At 38.7% G+C, this 19,592-nt stretch overlaps 3 protein-coding genes across 4 annotated transcripts; 1 reads left to right on the top strand and 2 right to left on the bottom strand.

Moving 5' to 3' along the window:
- Nucleotides 1-84: 84 nt before the first annotated feature.
- On the bottom strand, nucleotides 85-13,206 carry LOC135800072 (adenomatous polyposis coli protein-like). 2 transcript variants are annotated; one of them, XM_065313170.1, is made up of 10 exons: nucleotides 13,067-13,206; nucleotides 11,549-11,711; nucleotides 8,538-8,651; nucleotides 8,148-8,360; nucleotides 7,853-8,084; nucleotides 5,094-7,777; nucleotides 4,795-4,967; nucleotides 4,103-4,732; nucleotides 1,915-4,003; nucleotides 85-1,852 (listed from the first exon to the last, which is right to left on the bottom strand). In XM_065313170.1, the coding sequence occupies exons 2-10, from the start codon at nucleotides 11,696-11,698 to the stop codon at nucleotides 554-556; spliced, it is 7,584 nt and encodes a 2,527-aa protein (XP_065169242.1). In that variant the 5' UTR covers nucleotides 11,699-11,711; nucleotides 13,067-13,206; the 3' UTR covers nucleotides 85-553. The 2 variants fall into 2 exon arrangements, with proteins under 2 accessions (XP_065169242.1, XP_065169243.1); XM_065313171.1 differs by lacking the exons at nucleotides 11,549-11,711; nucleotides 13,067-13,206 and adding an exon at nucleotides 10,084-10,232.
- Nucleotides 13,207-13,246: 40 nt separating this feature from the next.
- LOC135800073 (protein OPI10 homolog) lies at nucleotides 13,247-14,607 on the top strand. The gene is made up of 5 exons (XM_065313172.1): nucleotides 13,247-13,374; nucleotides 13,595-13,751; nucleotides 13,822-13,951; nucleotides 14,009-14,200; nucleotides 14,260-14,607. Exons 2-5 carry the CDS (start codon nucleotides 13,722-13,724, stop codon nucleotides 14,487-14,489), a joined length of 582 nt encoding a protein of 193 aa, XP_065169244.1. The 5' UTR covers nucleotides 13,247-13,374; nucleotides 13,595-13,721; the 3' UTR covers nucleotides 14,490-14,607.
- Nucleotides 14,608-14,907: 300 nt separating this feature from the next.
- LOC135800799 (peroxisomal acyl-coenzyme A oxidase 3-like) lies at nucleotides 14,908-19,088 on the bottom strand. The gene is made up of 7 exons (XM_065314122.1): nucleotides 18,972-19,088; nucleotides 18,605-18,916; nucleotides 18,228-18,550; nucleotides 17,876-18,167; nucleotides 17,332-17,809; nucleotides 17,118-17,272; nucleotides 14,908-15,339 (listed from the first exon to the last, which is right to left on the bottom strand). Exons 1-7 carry the CDS (start codon nucleotides 19,086-19,088, stop codon nucleotides 14,950-14,952), a joined length of 2,067 nt encoding a protein of 688 aa, XP_065170194.1. The 3' UTR covers nucleotides 14,908-14,949.
- Nucleotides 19,089-19,592: the final 504 nt, after the last annotated feature.

Here is a 19,592-nt window from a genome sequence, read left to right as displayed (position 1 = left end):
ATAGGTCTGCGTCGAGCACATCTGGGATTAGCCCGCAACCCAAAAAAAAAGAGAACATAAAACTTTGTTTATACACAAACACTGTTGTTTCTTTACAATTTATTTGATTTTGATTATTGTACATAGTATATTAATAATAATAAATGTACTCATTACATACAGTCTTTGCACAACTTGGAATTGGACTAGAATTATCTTATAAATTTACGTGCGATGCATGAAACTGATTACATTACGATGATACCAAAGGCAAACTCTTTAGTTACTGAATAATTCTAATTAACATATTGTGCTAAAACAATATGTTAATTAAACTATATAAATATGTATATGTATAATAGTTATTTAAAGTATTAAGTTGCAATATAAATGAAACTATATTTCATCTACATGAAGATCCGCTTCAAACCTGACTTGAAGTTCCATATAAAGAGTATAATATCGTTGAAGATATTATATTCGTTTTGTAAATGCTTAAGGAACAACTGGTATGCTAAGCATTGTTGTCTCGAATAAGAATAGAATCCACAATTGAATTAAAAATAATATTTTATCAATTTGTTGTGGTACTGGGCACAATTTCACTCTGGGGTGCGGTGTTTGCTTGAATCCACACGCGGGTATCTTTCTTAAGAGGTTGTTTCTTACTCTCCTCAACTTGCTTCCACAAGCTGGCAATGCGACTTGTTATTTGCTTTCCACTAGCATTTAAACCGTTCAAACCGGCAGCTGCATTATTAATTGCAGGTTTCTTATCGGTTGTTTTTCGCACAGCGCCATTTTTAGGAGTTGATGCTGGAGACAATTGGGTTTTCACTGTTGTTGATGACGGTGTGACACGACTGTCAGCGCTCGGCGATCTTTGATACACACGATTCAGGGGTTTATTAGCGCGATCCGAGCTGGCACTCTTTACCAAACCACTTCTTCCTCCTAAACTGGGTAATTTACTACGTATCTGCGTACCCATTGTGGTGCCGTTCGGTCTAGCAATACGCGATGTTGATGCTGCTTTCGGTATGGCACTCGGAATTTTGCTGTTCTTTTTCTCATCTTTGGTAAATGTTCCTTCGCGTTGTAACGGTGTATTGATAGTTGTTTTTGCCTTTTGCAATTTTGGCTGCGCCATGGGTGGTTTTGCAAGAAGTTTTGTCTGACTTGGCGGTGTTACAGCACGCACCGGATTTGATTTTAATGGCCTCGAATAAAGTGGTTTTCGCCGCCCTCGAATTGCTTTATCTTGCACCTCAGCTTCAACAACTGGCTGAGGATTATCACTGGGTTTGACAATTTTTGGTTTTCCAAATGTCTTGAGATCAGTTGTGCGATTTTCTTCCGGATCTTCTTGTTCATCGTTAGATTGGTCATGATTTTCATTACGATCACAAGAAACAGATCGCCTTGGCGATGCCGCTGGTATAACTGGTATATGGCCTGAAGAAGTGCTGGAACTCTTGCGGTATGTTCTATAGGAGATAGAACATCGAGAATTCGGCTCGGAGTCGTCGTCATTTGACACTAAACTTAATGTTTCATCCAACAGTTCGTCAGTTCTAGTTTCGTTTAATGAGTTTAAGACAACTCGAGCTTCATGTTGCAGTAATTGTAACACATCAGCACTCGGCTGCCCAGCGGCACCCAATGCGATGGTGGAAGGCGCAGTCAAATTTGACGTAGTCGTTGATATTGTTTGAGTCTTAAAACGCTCCTTATTTTCGTGTCGTCTTTGAAGCAAATGTTGTTTGCGAACACCAATTTTACTTTTCGGTTGATCATCAATAGCCGGTGCAGGAGTGGTCAATGCGGTTGTTGGTTCAGTAATTACAGAAGGAACATTTGGCCTGGATAATACCTAAACAAAAAGCAATACATTACATTATGTGGATTATTACACAACACACACACAAAACGTACCTGAGTTTGAAATCTAGCTTGATCTTGTTGTCTACGTTCTTTAGGCGTCAATTTTTTTGGACTACGAGTGAATGTTGCGGTTGAATACGTTTCTGCAACAGTTTTAAAGCTATCGGGATCTGCGCTCGTAAACGTATCCGCGCACACAGTATGAAAATCTTCGGCGGCGGAATCATCATCCTGAGTCATAATTTTATCAGCATCTACCGTATAAGTCCGGTAGCGCTCTTTATCTATGCAGCGTCGTTCTCGTGGCGTCAAGACACGATTTTTCTTGGGCGTTGACTCCGCACTGCTAACATCGGATTGAATCGGTGTTATACTATTCGCATCCGAAAACTCAGTAGCATCGTCCTCAGTTTGCTGATAAGTAGTACAATCATCAAACACTTCAGCCGTTTCAAAATTGGTAGTCACATCAGCTAAAGAGTTGCACAAATCAGTGACTTCATCGAATAACGACGGTGGATTGATATTTTCCAAATTACTAATGCTATTAGCGTTTGAATGGTTCGTCATTAAATGCAGCATATTTGCCGGTTGTTTAACGTTGAAAATTGGATTCGGTTGCTCGACATGCGCGAATCTACCGTAACTGTGTTGATAATCGGCATTATCGCTCGGTATACTTGCCACGCTTATTAAACTTCCATCCATATCGTTCACTTCGGCTAAAAGTGACGGCGGATTCATCTGTTCCAAATTGGTGACGCTGTTATTACCTACCAAGCTCTCTAAACTCCCCACTTGATTCAACGAGTTACTTAACGCCCTACGAACCATTAATCCGGCTGGTAGAGAACGTTTTCGCGTTGTTCTGGGACTCCTCGGCGGTGTTTCCACCGCGCTGCTAATAGAATTCATGTGGGATGGTGGTTGCACCTGATCCAGCTCAAGAGATGCATTGCTGATTGTGCTTCTCGACATATCGGCTTCATTTTGGAAGGTGAGAGCCATTTTAGTCGCCTCCATTGCAATGAGTGTGGACTCTGTCATAGTGCTAGTGTTCAGCGATGAGAAATCATTCGAACCGGGACCATCCAACACATCAAGAATATTCACAGCCGGCTGGGGTGCGTCCGGTTTGTCGCTGAACGTAATCACGTTCGGTACACTACCAGAGATACTTGGAAACGTGACGTCTTCGTTCCAAGTATCTCCTTCATTAACCGACGTGCTGCATTTGTTTTCTTCTTTATTTATAGTCGCCTGTGAAACTAGCTCCGCAGTAAATCTATCCAAAGATTCTATCATTGCGTCAGGATCTAACATTCGACTATCAACTAGCGCTCCACCATTAGTCGACTTAATTTCTTCATCGGACTTATCCAAATTGGCACAATTATCAGAATTGGAATATGACGAATTGCTAATACTATTCTCCAAAAACTTCCCTAATGATTTATCACAGCCACTCTTCGTTAGAGCGGTCAATAAGTTCTCTTCGGTATGCGATGATTTGACCAGTGATATATCGTGGAAACTCTGATCGACTACTGGATGCGGACCGTTCTGGTCTAACAGCGTGTTGTTGTTGCCGGGCGATGCTAACATCTTCGTCGCCGCTTTCGGACTTGCGATTTCGTGACCTGGATTTGGTGTGTTTGCGCCGACGTCTGTTGCCTGGAGGGCGGTCGGTTGAGGACTTGCTTGTTTTGTGCTCCCGACAGCAGACGCAGCATTCACGTTTTTTGAAATCGACGACTTAAGTTCACTGCTCCGTTCGTTTTCCTTTTCCGAGGCAGTATTTGGGACCCGATTTGAATATTCCGCATGTTTATTGAAGTGTTTTGTCGCGACGCCAATAGGTTTGTCCTGATTTTTGTTCGGTGTAACAGTATGTTTACTCTTAGGCATACCGGACGATATGCACTGCTCCAAAAGCGCTTGTTCTGTTTCCACCGAGCCAAAAGATTCCACGCTTAAGGAAGACAAAGATTCTTGGCGCGATAATTCGTTGGTTGTATTGCAGGAAGTACCAGTTGTATTGTGCAATGCCGTACTAGGACCCGGAGCATTCAAATTCGTACTCTTTCTGGTAACTCCAGTCGTTGGACTGTTCGGATCTGTTTCGCCTTCACCCAAAGTTCTAAATAAACAAAGCAATATACATAAAATAAATATATATATATATATATATATATATATATATATATATATATATAATTACAAGTTCAAATAACTATACCTGACACCTCCAGCCACACTTCCATCGACCGTAAGATCACTCAAACTAGACCGAAGAGAAAACTGACACGGACTATTTTCGACCTCAAAGTTTGCAACTTCATCCCTCGCGCCTAAATACGAAGGAATGGTATTTTTACGCTCTGGAAGATTTTCCCTCGTAAACGGTTTAATTGGTGTGCTCGTCGATAAATTTCTTGTCGAGGTCTGTCGTTTTGGTAAGACTTGCGCAGATTTCGCCTTTGGCATTCCAGACTGAATGCATTCGGCCAAAATGTTGTCGTTGTCGCCGGACAGGTTGCTACTGTCATCCGACAGGTAGTCTTTGCGCGACTTGTTGTCAGTCTGCATAGATAACACACTCAAATCGGAGTTAGAACCCGCATGGCTTAGAACCGCGGGCGTATCTTCCGTGTAATAAGTTCGCATACAATCAGCGTTCAGTGCAGTTGCATTAGTCGCACTTCTACTTGCACTTGCGCCCGAAACAATCGATCGTGGAGTCGGAATGCCGCTCCTAGGTATCGGAATGCCACTGCCGTGCGGACGTCCATGCGAGGATTTCAAATTGTTCAACGAGGGAATTTTAGATGATGACTCATGCTGACTACCAGTTTTGGTCTGCCTATGTCTAGGAGTAATATTTTCGTGTAAATATATTATCTAACTGATAAAGTTACCCTTTGTACGTACCTATTGTTCTGCATTCCAATATTTATGCAATCAGCCAAGATGTCATCGTCCTCGTCGTTTTCTGATAGTTGTTCGTTGAACTCGGAGCTGCTGTCTGGCTTCTCCTGCACGTCTTGCTTCTCAATATCCTCCTCTGTCAGCAATGGCGTTTCTGGCTTATTTTCTCGTCGATTCTAAGCAATAAAACCAGTCTTTATCAGTTAGATTACTTGAGATTAAATATAAACTACCTCCAGTATGATTAAACATTTGATATCAATTTTTATAAAGGTAGTAATTGAAACTTGCACCAAACTCACCACAATATCGCCGCAAACTGGCTCATCTTGATCGTCAATTGTCAGACTACTAATGCTTGTAGCAGTTGAAAATTGTGCTGGCGTGCTTTCCTCTTTGAACTTAGTTACGTTATCCTCAAACACGCTAGGTTTCTGTATCAGATTTCTAGGTGCAGGTTGTGGTCGAACATCCCTATTGCCAAATCTAGACGTAGACGGATAGTCGATAGCTTTGCGTGGCCGAGGACTTGGCGGCACTGTCTGCGTAGGACTATCCGGTAATTCACTGGGTGATACAATACCGCTGGTCAAACGACTAAAGTCCGATACCACTGAACTACGATCATCGTGTATTGAATGCTGTTCGACGCTATCCAATGACGCCAAACTGCTCGAACGCGAAAACATCAACGGTGTTTGTTCAGCATAATTCACGCTTGTGCCAAACTTTACAGCCTTTGATTCTGCGGATGAAGCAGGCACCTTCTTTGTTTCTTCGTGTGTTACCCTCGGAGGTGTCATAGGTTCTTTTGGCTTTGTTTCTTGATTTACCGGAATAGATGTAAGTGATCCAAAGGAGCTAACACGCGAAAAGTATCCGGGCGTACCTTCTTCGCAATAATTTACAGGTTTTTCTGGCGACATTAACCCCGAACTAAATTCGCTGTTAGGCATAGCCGGTATTCTAGAATCGCATTTGACGTTTTCCAGATCGGTTATATCCTCAACCGAACAATGATCTTTTTCGTCCAAATGAGAGAGCGTTGGTGCTTTGGTCTCCTTGTTGCGATCTTTAGATTTATCGTTGTCTATGTCCACACATCGTAAATCAGACATTGACGTGGCCGTACTAAAATTGATCGGCGTTTCATATGGCGTACCTTCGGTGTAATAAGTTTTGATTGTGTCTTGCACAAATTCAGATACTTTCTTGCTACAGTCCGAGTCGGAATCATCTTCAGCGTATCTCAAGGAATAATCGGTAGGTTGGTCCAAGTCAGTCTCGGCGTAAATGCCATCGTAAGACTTTTCTTTTTCAGTTTCACTCTTTGCGTCATCATTTGAAAACGCTGCACCGTTGGAAGTCTTCTTTTGACTTTCTGAATACTTCCGACTGTAGTCAATTGGTTGTTCTGACTCTTGTTCCTCCGTATAATTACTAGCATAGTTTCGGTAACTTTTGTTCTCGCGATTGCTCATGTATACTAAACTCGAACTACCATACAACTGCGATTTATTAAAACTCGTTGATGGTTCGCTTAAGTTTAAACTTGCGAATCCGTCTACCAATTCGTTGTCATAGCCAAGATTGACATGCGTGCCGAATTCATGACTTTCGGTACGTGTACCAATCTTGTCTTTGGTCGCCGATCGCTGTTTTTGAAGCATTGCTTTATCGAATAATAGCTTTTCATCGCGTTGTAGTTTTGTAGGCGAGTCACGTTCAATGTTCTCAAACGTCTCCGATAGATTTTGGTCCAAATCACGCATGAGAGCTTTTTGTTTTCGCGCCCCCAGCGTAGGCAAAGCCGGTAGATCCATCGCACGAGCGGTTGAATCCATTTGTGGCAACAAACTGTGCGACGGGCGTGAATTCAGAAGATTTTTCAATGCTGCACTTGAGCCCGTTGCAATCATTTTATGTTTTGAATGATTCAAACTCCGAAGCATAGCAGGCGCTCCCATTTGCCACAACGCTTCTTGATCAATTTGATTTTTGGCCGACAAATTCCACAAAGTACCGCAAGCATTACTAACAATCGTTAAACTCGGACTTTTCAGTTGCTCTAACAGCATTTGCAAGCAATTGTGCTTTCTTAATATTTCGCGATAATCATCGCGCACTGCAATTTGGCTTGAAATATTACGCAAAATCCCGCCAGCATTTTCATTAATGGTTAATGAGGAAGACGGTGCCTTGTACGAAAGCATATTGACAAGGAAGCCCAGTCCATTTTCAACCGCGCAAATTTCCAACTTATTTTCAGTGCAATGCGCCGATAAATTCCACAACGCAGATAAAATCGATTTTAGCGTATTCTCTTTTGTAGTGGCCATGCCAGCTTTCATCAAACCAGTAACCGTGCCAACTTCTCGCAAAATCTCTTTACTGGATTGATCAGCGCGCCATGACAAATTACGCAGGACACTCGCAGTAACCTGTCGCAGTTCATCACTGAGGCTTTGCAATTGAACAACCAACGCACGCATGAATTCTCTGTGCGAACACAGAAGGGCTTTGTTACCCGAATCGCCAAACGTTAAATTTGTCAGCGCCATACAAGCGTAGCGACGCATTAAAATACACGCGGTGTTATCGTGGGCGTTACCGTGTAATGTGTGCTCGGTCTCGACTAATGAAGCGATAACTTGTATGCCGCCCAGTTGGCATATCGCTTGACGATGCCCTTCGTCGAAGGAATGCTTCATTAAATTAGCGATTATTGCAACCGGGTGTTTTTCGTCCGATTGCTCCGACGATTCGGACGTCGACGAGGAAGAACTAATGGTAAACTCTGTATTGTTTTTGAGTGCCTCCACATAACCGCTCGTCTGCTCGAGCAGTTTTAAAACTCGCACTTCTCTCTTCCGGGTTTTCTCATCAGGTTGGGCGTAGATCAAATTGTGCAGGGCCTGTGATGCCTTCTTACGCGTCTCGAAATCCTTATCTGACTGCACCAACTGAACTAATAATGGTATACAACCTGTATGAACAACACACACATCGTCAGGGTTCATGTTCAATTGTCTATGACTGCGCATTGATTATAACTCAATACCTGATTGCCTCATTGCGAGGCAGCTTTCCGGACTGGTGCTTAACGCGAGGAGGGTGTCACCCATATCCGCATGTTCCTGACCGCCGAGCATTGCTAGCAGACTGTAGACCATGTCGACTTTGGCTTCCAACTGTTGCATTGAACGTCGTGTTAAGCGATCCGGACTTCCAAGGACTCGATCTAAAGGAGCACCACCTGAACTTGATGCGAAACTCAGCACACTTGCTTGATCCTGCACATTGAATTAATATTTTATTACGAAGTGTATATACAGTAAAATTAATAATAAACTTACAATATTAATATGAGTGTTCGCTGGTCTCGGACTACCATCAGGATTCAAATTGGATGGATCCGATGCCCACATGCTGGTTCTTTCCACCGGCCATGTGCCGTGGTAGAGATTATTCTGGTGGTTTGCATGTGCCACTGGTTCGCTACTAACAGACATTTGTGTGCTAGATGTTCGTCCATATTCATCTTCACTGTGAACTCCATCAACATCATACTAAAATGAAGTAAAATTTCAATTTTACATCAGATTAAATGCTATTTTAGTACTTTCATGATCAATAACATAATATAAACTGTATAATAAAATTGTATAATCCAATGCTTTTAGTAAGACGTTACAGATTGTGACATATGACAGAAATAAAAATATTAACATCGATTATAAACTCACATTTAATTCAGGTGGTGGTTGTGTAGAAAGAATAGTAGAATCCATTTTGTTCAGTTGGGCAATCGTTGAAATGAAAGACTGCGTACCTACACTAGTACTAGAGACATTGTGAATCTGCAAGCAGACGAACAAAGAAATTAACATAAAATTGTAGGCGAAATAATTACTTATTATTTCTTATATAGACATCACAAATGTGAAGAATGTAGGAGTACAATTTGCAACTTCTGCCAAAATTGAATCTAACAATCATATTTACTTGCATTTCATTGCAAATGAATAATAAATCATGTCGTTAACGGTGAAGTAAACTTTAATTTGGCTGTAACAACTTCCCAGGTATAATAAATTTAATGCAATAGCCTTGAACCTGACAGAGGGTTGCTCTTGCTCCTGACGCGACGTTCGGGTGATATTGATCTCGCACGCTTTCGCTCGTTTTCCGGCGCGTGCCATTGCACCAGTCAGCTAATACAACTAACGGTTCCTCTGCAATATGTTCTGCATATATCCACACACACTCCGAAATTATTCGCATGCGAATGAAAACTCGCGCAACACACGCGAGTGTGAGAAAGAAGTCGCATCTATTATTAGCGCGGATTGACTTGGTGCGTGCAGCCAGCATGATAAAATCATTTTAATCGCATGTTTACGGATTTTACCAACACATTCTACACTCAAGTTCAAATAAAATGTGAAATATTGCTTGAAATACACTCCACCGCATTGTATGCGCACATGTTTGAAACAAGCGGTCAGGGAATTTCGTTTACAGCCACAAATAACGCTACTAAAGTGCACACAAAGTGCACACGATGAAAACACGCACCAGCAAAGCACAAAAACAGTACTAAGTATGCAGTAAGTAACGTTAATATCGCAACTAAGTGCGTACACTTAACTGCGGGTGCTTGGGTTTCCGTCTGATTCAGCTTCCTCTTCGCTAAGCGTTACAAATTACAATTTTAACTTGAAGAATGTGTGAGCGTGTGAGGTACATTAGTGCTATTTCCAGCGACTTTGCGACTAAATTACCGCATGTTCACAAAAAGGAGGAAAAAAATCAAAAAAGAATTTCTGCATAATTTACTCCTAGATAATAGTCAAAAGTTCGAAAATAAATTCACAAGTATTACTTGTATTTTTGGCATGATGCCCCTACGGAAAGTGGATATGTACACTCGAGCAAAAAATAATAAAGCATTAAAATTTATAGTGTACTACTAACGAGATCAATGGTAAGAAAATGTGTATAAAACATGTGTTTCTAATTTTATTCTTCTCGTTCTGGCTGTGATGCAGTCACGCGTTAATCTTTATGTATTGCCTACCGCAAGTGTATTTAATATATTTCTTAGTTCCCTGGTGGCATGTTTACGATTGCCATCTTCTGTCAGATTTGTTTATAAAATATGTTGAAATTACTTAAAATGTACGCTGACTTTCTTTTCAAGTCAGAAAGAAAAAATCACAACTAATCAACGAACATTTCACTCGCGTTAAAAATCTAAATATTCCGTACAATAAAAAAGAAACTTCATACTTTCATCTTCCATCATTTACACTTTACACTTGAATAAAGTTGTATGAGGTGTAATAATCCGGTATTATAAAGTAGGTAAATTGTCTAAACGCGACCGACGCATCAATCCGCGGCGAACAACACTCGCACGATATGCACTAGTCACTGAACCGCGCACGACTGCCGCGAGAATAGAAGCGACGAAAGACTGGATACAATATTAGCCTACTAACAACCGCTTACTAACGATTCGGAGTGAGTTTCAGAGATGGTTTACGGCGGGTAAATTTATTTACGTCTTGAAGCGACAGACACGCTGTCTAAATCAATACGCAAAAAATAAGCAAATGTGTTTTTAGCACGCAAAAAATAATATGCAAGTAAAATTTCAAAGCCTAGGCCGGGAATAAGTAGTTAAATTGCTAAAATAATCGCGTGCATCACTTCCTTAAAAGCAAACTTTTTGCCAATCGTAGTTTTAGGAATTTATTCAACCCCTGAACTAAATTATAGGGCATGTTTTGCATGACATTTGCAAAATCACGAACTATACGTCCTGACATTTCGCAAAGTAACGGGGCCAAAATTATTCCCATAAAAAAAGAACCCCGCGATATTACACTATCACGAAAATGGTTGGAATTAATTTATCAATTTTTTTTTTATTGTATATTAAATATACGAACATGTCAAGTCAACGAAACAGTGCTTAATCTTCACAAGAAGCCTGAAAACTGCGTGTTAAAGGGCTTAGACAAGAAGCCATGACCTTGACAATTGCTGCTTATCACGACCTTCATACGAAATAACCTTTTAACGTACACGCGATAAATAACAAGCACTCTAATAACTGTTATAAAAGGAATTCGATTCTTGCATGCATTCAAATTTTTCTTATTAGTTTTAAAGTTTTAATATTTGGAAAATTATTTTAGAGTAATTATATATAATGAACAAATGATGCTGAATAGTCGAATTAATTATAGATCAAACTGTGTTCGCAGCGGAATCACGTTCACAAGAAAAACTTTCTTCGGATCTATCCAGAGGCGGATCTAGCAAAAGTTGTGCCCGAGGCGCTACTAAAATACCTTTTATACGCTTTGAGGAAATCCGCCGCTGATTTGATCGAAAGCACTTTTACGCCAATACCAATGAAACAAATGAAAGTAGATTAGAGAAGGTATATTTTTATTTAAGCTATGATATAGCTATAAAGATAGCATCTTAATACCATCAAAATAACTATTCAAAATAATTTCTTTCCATAAAACTTGTTGAAGTGACATTGCTACACAATTTCTACATGTCTGGAATTGCAATTCGCAATAGCTATTAACGCTACACTGGCGTTAATGCTAATTAGTGCGTAATGTTTGGCCGCACGAGCGTGGATTTCATGAGTCATATGTAAATATGCAAATTATTCCAATAATTTTTATGGCGCACTCAATGCGAAGTTTACACAAACAAGAGGAATAAATACCTGGTGATTTGATGAAGATGTGATGGATGTGGTCGAGCTGGTTGTTGATATGACCTGGGTGGCAATTTCGTGGACCTTTTGGGCTTGTTCCACCAAATTGCGCATTTCGGCCCTCAGGGCCTCATATTGTGACACTGGTACGGATGCCATAACACAAAATCACCTGCAACAAAAAACGCAACTTGTTTAAATTAAATGGAATTGATTTTACATTCAGTAAACATTCAGTATTTGTATGCTTAAGTCGATGTGCAATCGGTTGAAATAAGATATATCTTGTGCAGTTGACCGTGAAAAGATAACTTTGTAAAGATTATAGAAAGAGCTTCGTATACACAGAAGTTGGAAACGTTTCATGCTTGTAGTAAAAAACAAAAACATACGAAGATGTTTTGCCTGAAAAAGTGAACAAAAAAGTGTTAAAAATGTAATTTCCGACGAATTTTCGTTGAATATTTTGTCAAATTTAATTTGGACTTATGAAACATGTATGAATCCACAATTTGATATCAATTACATGTTTCTAAGTAAAATGTACACAATTTTTAGACACAAAAAACGCAAAAATTGTGGATAAATTGCAATTTGCATTAAATTCCAACTGGAATTTGCAATAAAATTGAGTTAAAAGCTGAATTATCGACGAATTTTCGTGGAATACTTTATCAAATTTAATTGTGGTATATTTACCTACCCACTCTTTGATAACATTTCTATACATTTAAGTAATTTTGTACAATTTTTAGAAGCCAAGAGAAGAAATACTAGGCACTAAAATGCAATTTTCATAAAATTCCAACTGGAATCTGCTATAAAATAGAGCTCTCTCTACTCACTAATTCAAATATTATATTTCTATAGAAACACAATAAATTAGAAGCCCACAAATCCCAAAAATTAGCAAATTAGCTAATAAAACTCAATTAAAACTGCAAAAATACGCATATGCAATAAAATAATTAATTTTGATACCAAAAAAAACCACAATATAACATCTCCTGATTTCCTGATTTTCCGTATTTGTAGGTTTCAAAACTAAACTTTACAAATTCATATGTACCTAATTTGTTCGAGTAAACTTGGTTGCGTGGTAGCTTAACGAATGCAACTGCATTTCCGGATAAACAAACACCACTGCAGTAGGAAGCGACGGCCAAAACATGAGAAGCGCCGAGAACCATACTCCAAATTTAGGTGTATCGCAGATAGTACGCACACCTCGACAAAAATATCGATCGCCGACTGCTGGCAACGTGTAGGGCTGCTCGAGCCCTTACTTGCGTATGCAGGCCTGCAGCCCACTCATACTATCCCTCTCACTACCACGCACCATGCCTACAGCCGGCTTCGTTTATTTTTGTTATTTTCAACAGCGGCGACACGAGATTCGACTACATTCGAGATCTTTTTAAGTACATAATGTAATATAATATAGTCCTATTGGATTAACCCCTTATTATCTCATTTACAATAATCTCTATTGCATATTTATCTTGTATTAATAGATGTATTTCTTACCATGATTCCTGATCTCTCAATGTCGGTTGAGAAAACCCGAAACCGAGTGCGAAAAGCGAATAATTTCGCCTCTCACCTCGTGGTGAGACGAGTGTTCCTCGCCGAGAAGCGGCCCACCTTCACGAACGCACACACATTTCTAACGGTTTCGTAAAGTTTCTCAGTTATCACCCGAACGCACTAAAAACTCGGCGAATGTGCACGGCCGTTCCCCGATGGAAGCAGTAATCGCGAGTGAAAAACAAGCGAACATCGCTAGAGCAAGAGCAGTCAAGGGCGGAATGTCTATTATTTAAGACAGCTGGTTGGTAAGTTCAGCAAGTCACATACAGAGGGCTATACTATAGTCAAATATAATACTTGTAATTAAATATACACACCTTAAAAACAAAACGTACTTGAATATTATTATTATTATTATTATGTATGATATGGTGGAATGTAATCAACATTGAAGTGTACTAACAATTTTAAAAACATCTTCATTGACGTGATCTATTCATATCTAACCTAAAATGCATTCGAAAGTTCCAGAACTTCCATAACAAAGCTTGAAAGATTCATTCGTCTAGTTTTTGAGTTGCCGGCAGCTTGAACACTTTTCAGCAAATAAATAAATTAAAACTGCATAGTATTACTGCATAAAATATTTAACATGTTTGGCCTAATTGTTTCTGGACGTCTCGTAAGTAAATTTTCTGTTTTTTTGTTTATTTTTTGTGTTCAATATGATTTTAATTGTATGAAAATTTTAGGTTCAAACTGATTTCCAACAAGCAAGTGAGACACAATTTTTAACAACAATATTAGATGCAGATAATGTCAACCACATAGTCATTTTTCTCACTGGAGCTGTACCACTTCCAGAAGGATTTGGTGCACAAGGTAAAAGTATTCTATATAAATTTAATGAATTAAAAATCTATTGTACGATATTTTTAGTTTACTTCAGTTGGCCAGATCCAAATGCTCCACCCAATTGGCAATCTTTGGGGTATATTTCAAATCAGAAACCTTCAGCAATCTTCAGGATATCTACTTTGAAAAAGTTGCATGAAATGGGAGATTATAACAACACATCAACTTTTGGGCAGCAAGCTATTTGTTACAATGCACAAATTGGCATTTCTATTGGTAAGTTCATAATGCAGATCAAGAAATATAGAATATTAAAATGGCAATTTGTGTTTTAGAACCCTTGGCAAACATGCAAGATCATAGGATAGAAGAGAGCAATGCTTATGTTACATTTGCACAGAAAATGTTGAGCAACTTCATGAATTATGTGCTCAGTTTTTCAGTGACACAGTCCCAGATGGTAATTGATCCTTCAGTTACATATGTGCCTATGACAACTATACAGAACTGGTATACTAACTTCGAGCGACGCCTAACGCAAAACCCCAACTTTTGGAAAACGTAATTTATGTCTACAATAAGTTAACGATAAGTGATTTGTGAAGCTAATTCACTTTATGGCGTGTATTTATTTCTGTTGAAAGATTTTGAGATCAATAAAATCTTTTTTTTTTTAAACATCAGTATATCAGGGACTTGTGTCACCAGAAACAAACGCCTAACTCACTTATAAAACCAAAAAATCTGCTATCTGCTGTGCATGAACTCACACCGAAACGATTTTTTTCCACTTAACTCCATGTGCAATCACTGATAACAACTTCACTAATACGCATTAACCAAGTTTTAATACACCTTAGTTTATTAAAACGCCATCTATCATTGAATTGGAGAGCTAGAATGCAAATTTGAAGAAGTCTACAGTGGTTTCTTGTAAATGTTGATATTTTCTACACAATTATCTCAACTTATCCAGCCCCTCACTTGAATAATACAATATTTATTGTAATTATCTTTCAAGATGTTTACAATTTAGAATTTTTCTTAGTCACTACCTCATCCCACCATTTTACTCTGCTCATATTACCCTCCCCAGTGAAAATAGACCGTTGCAGACGCTGATAAACCAATCCGTCTGATTTACCCAACACTGAATTCAGCAAAAAATCATCAGGAGCGATAGCGTCCACTAACGTGACTGCCTCGTCCTTTAACATCGCACATAAAGACAAGATGGCTTCCTGAAGAAGAACTCTCTGCTTGTCGCCCTGAAAATATCCACCTTGATAAAGATGGCCGACATGTTTCTCAAGATGAAACAGACCAAAGAGCACCCCCAAACGGGTCAACACCAATTTCATGTTTGGATCTTCACATGGTTGGATAAACGTGTGGAATTTTAACAAAAAAACGTGCTGTAATTAAAAGAAAAAAACTTAAATTAGTGTTGTTATGAATACAGTAGAGTCCGGTTATAATGACATCGAAGGGAATTGACAAACACGTCATAATAAGCGGACGTCATACAAAGCGTTTTGTGAAATGAAATCCCTTTTTATGTAAATATGTACATATACATACATATTAAATCAAAATCAAAATTGCACATAATCAGCACATTATAACACATACAAGTGAATTTTTTACTTCAAGTAGGGTAAAAGAGGGTAATGGGGGTCACTTAAGGGAGAACTCAAATATAATTTAAATTATAAACAAAATACTTATTGCAATCGCTTATAAGCATTGTTTACTTAAATACCTATTATTTGAAATAATTTTCAGTCACTTTGACAATCAATTTTGGATATTATTAAAGTTTAAAAAAAAAACAGATTTGACTCCCATTACACCGACATGCGGGTAATGGTGGTCACCCTGGGGACAATCGGAATCAAACGAAATCTAGCAGATATCGCAAACATAATATTCCGCAAAGTCCCACCCAGTGCATTTCACATGAGCCCATAGCCCAAATGAAGTGCTATGAACCACATTTAATTGTTTTTTTTTTTTTTTTTTTAATAGTTGCACATTAGACATCAGTTTTCCAAATCTTCATCCATCGCCCTGGCATAAGTCATCAGTGCCAATATAGGAATCATAAGTTTTGTTACTTTCCTGCAGTATCGTTTCTGCATGAAGGCTATTGAAAAATAAGTCACATTGCTTTTTATAGGCCATTTAGAGCGGACTAAAGACAAAAACGTCCATTGGGAGTCGCATGACTCCCATTGCCCACAATTGCACTATTGTGAAAAAAAAAAACAAAAAAAATATTTCTTCAAAACATTAATGTAATCTGAACTGCACATCACGATTTTGAATGTTTAACTAAGACTATATAAAAGTTTCATTCGAATATTGCAAGATATTCGACACTTATATTCTAATTTGCGTGGACGTAAAATTAGATCAGCGGAGCTCAAAAATAAAATATTGGCGTATCTCAATGATACACGCACCGATTTGCATTATTTTTTGGGGGTGGCACTGGGGGGCCAGAACGGAGGTAGGAACGCCGTTTACGCGGTACTCGTAACTATTGTTTCGTGGATATATGGGTGACTCCCATTACCCGCTGACTCCCATTACCCTACTCTCCCCTAATCTGTAATTTTTGTCTGCTTTTGTTTTTTCATTTAATTAATTTTCTTGTGATTTTCGAAGCCTCTTCGGTTTCAAAACATTTGAATTGAACGATTGCTTAATGCGGTTCTTGTTTTTTAAAAAGCATTGAGATTGTCGAATGACCCACGCCAAATTCGGATTAATGGAAAATACGGATTAAGTCGTGGTCAAGGTACAGCTGCCCGAATGCTTCTATTTATTATTTAAGCATTTGGTCTTTCCGATAGTAAATACATAAAAGTAATTTGACAATCATAAAAGAAATGTAGCAATAAATATAAAAAGTTCGCCACGTGTCGAACGTCGTCGGGTATCAACGAACATTACCGGAGGTGTAAAGAATCATGTTGGTCAATATAACCGGACATAATCTGTTAAAAATGGGTCATAATAAGCGACATGTCACTGTAAGCGAAGTCATTATATCCGACTTTTTTTATACAGAATTTTATATGAAAACCAAACTTGGTAGTGTAGGTACGTCATAATAACCGGTTGGTCAATATAAGCGGAGTCATAATAAACGGATTCTACTGTATATGTATACTCAAAACAGGTTTACCTGTACGTATGCCATGCTTAAATCTTTTCCAAAGAAAGCTTGATTGTTATTCTTCGCATCAAGAGTACTTTGTCCCTGCGCTTTGTTCCGCTGATATCTTTCGTAATTCAATTTCAAAAGATGGCATATCAACCATTGAAATGTTTTAATTACATCTAAAATATATGAAAATAATCAAAAAGGTGCTCTGAACCAAAAACCAATTAAAATTTACTCTCCGGTTGAAGAAACTCCTCAATAGTATGATAGTCACACTTTTCGGCGAATAACTCTTGAGCATTGTTAAGAAAATTGACAGATCCATAAGGACCATCGATAACTTTGCGTTCCATCACTTGCGGCCATAATTTCAATAACCAGTTGCTGGTTTGTTGGATAATAACATGACCTTCACCTTCATACGTAATGGTTGCGTCGTTATCATCACGCATATCTGTCAATCCGGAAGCTTTTAAGTATCCATGTCCTCCACATGCTTCGCGGCACTCCTGAATAGCATCGCGGGCTATCCAAGCCACAAAGGGTTTAGACGCACAAGAAATTGCATGGATTTCAACGCCTCGAGCGGCGGCGTTCGGTTTCGGCTTGCCCATATACATCTCTACGATTGCTTCCACATTATCAGAGACAATGAAATACGAGAGGACTTTACAGACGTAGGCATGTGCCAAGTACGGAATTAATCTGTATTGCTGTACAAAATATAGTTCAAAATGTGGCTAGGTATTACTATTATTAATATTGATAAATATATTTACATGTAGTTGGTACTCAAGAATAGGAAGTTCATCCTCAGCTCGAGTACAATCTTCGGGACCAAATTGTTTTCGCACAGCAGCGTACCGAATACCAATGGTGACACACTTTGCAATCATAGCTGAACAAATGCAAGTAATGTTGATTCTTCCCATTGACAGTGAGTGATGGGAAGAGTTGAACAATTTTTTGGGATCTTTCAACTTCGGCAAGTATACGCCATCTTGTGAGACGTTAGCATGACGGTTAAGAAGTGCGGATTTCGGTACGCGGTGTTGATTGAACATGATAACACTAAACCACAATAGTAAGTAAAGTAAATTATTCAAGTATTCATGTAAATTTGTGTCATACCCATTATCAACACCATTCATTCCACCTTTGGGTCCCATATCAGCTATTATCACGCCTGGAAGAGGTACTAACGACGTCAAGTCCCTAATCTGAATTGCGAACGTATGAAGGCCATGACAGACGCCATCTGGTGTATAGAGTTGAGCATACACTGCAGCATGGGTTGCATGCTGGCCTGACAAACCAACCCAACACTTTGCGGCTTCAAAATCCGGTGAATGGATTACAAAAGTCTGCGTTTCCTTATCGAATGTCGCGCGTGTTCGCATCAACTTCGTGTTCGAGCCATGGCCGACTTCCGTCAGTGCAAAACAACCTAATAACTGAAAAACAAAGTAAGACTTAACCTATTTTTAACCTAAATTTAACATTTTTACCTCATTATTATCAGATGCTTCAGCAAGATACATATGTTCCGCAGTACCTTGCGTTTTGATAGCATTAGAGAAAAGTGCTAATTTAATGCCAATGTTGAGAGCAGTACTGGGGTCCCAGCTGTATAAAACCTCCATATTTGCTGCGAGGTGCGTGTAATTAGAGATAAAAGTACCGATGGCAAATTCATCAATCTCTCCAAGAGCCCTCGTGCGCAGCATGGCTTGTTTTCGTTCTTCTTGAAAGGTCTGGTAACCAGGGTTGCTGTTAAGATCAAAAAGCGGATTGCTTTTTAGCGTATCTACCATACTTTTCTATTAAAATCGAAGAATAAATTAAAAACTATTAAAACTAGTAACAAAGGCATACTTTATATCTAATGAGTTTTTCGCCCTCCATGAAAAGTCTCATTTTTTTCCAATCGAAAGTTGAACGTTTTCTGTAAACGTCCAGAGGACCACAAGGTAAATCTTCTAACACATCCATGTTTTTTAAAATAAAATGGCTGCTATAATACGCTTGCTACTACAATTTTGAAAGTTTAAATAGAAAAATTAAAAAAAGTTAGTGAGTTATACGAAAGTTTTATCGTTTCAGTTATGAATATACATAATGTTGATGGCTGATAACGCCAAATTTCCTAATTTGTAATGTAAAAATATATGGAAAGAGTAACTGATCATTATTGATTCCCTATACCGACAGAGTGATGCAATAAACTATTTACTTTTTTTGAACTAAATTTAAACAAAAATTGCTTCTACAGTCAAATAAAATTTGAAAACAGCTTTTATTTGTCGTCGGATTTTCCGCCGCTGCGATAATTCCTTTTTCATATCCTTCTTTAGAACTTTAAACAGCTGCTCAGAAGATGGTGGCAGGATACTTTGTTTTTCAGATAATATACATACGTATATACGTACATATTTAAGTTATAGCCATGTGCCCTGCAGGTCAGTTTGATGGAGTTGAAACTACGCACAAATATCG

The sequence above is a fragment of the Atheta coriaria genome, unplaced genomic scaffold (genome assembly GCF_025399875.1).
Source record: "Atheta coriaria isolate IRGN ID8LTWV9N9 unplaced genomic scaffold, Caltech_Dcor_3.1 hic_scaffold_10_pilon, whole genome shotgun sequence".
Classification (NCBI taxonomy): domain Eukaryota; kingdom Metazoa; phylum Arthropoda; class Insecta; order Coleoptera; family Staphylinidae; genus Dalotia; species Dalotia coriaria.
This window is presented reverse-complemented; position numbering and strand designations above follow the sequence as displayed.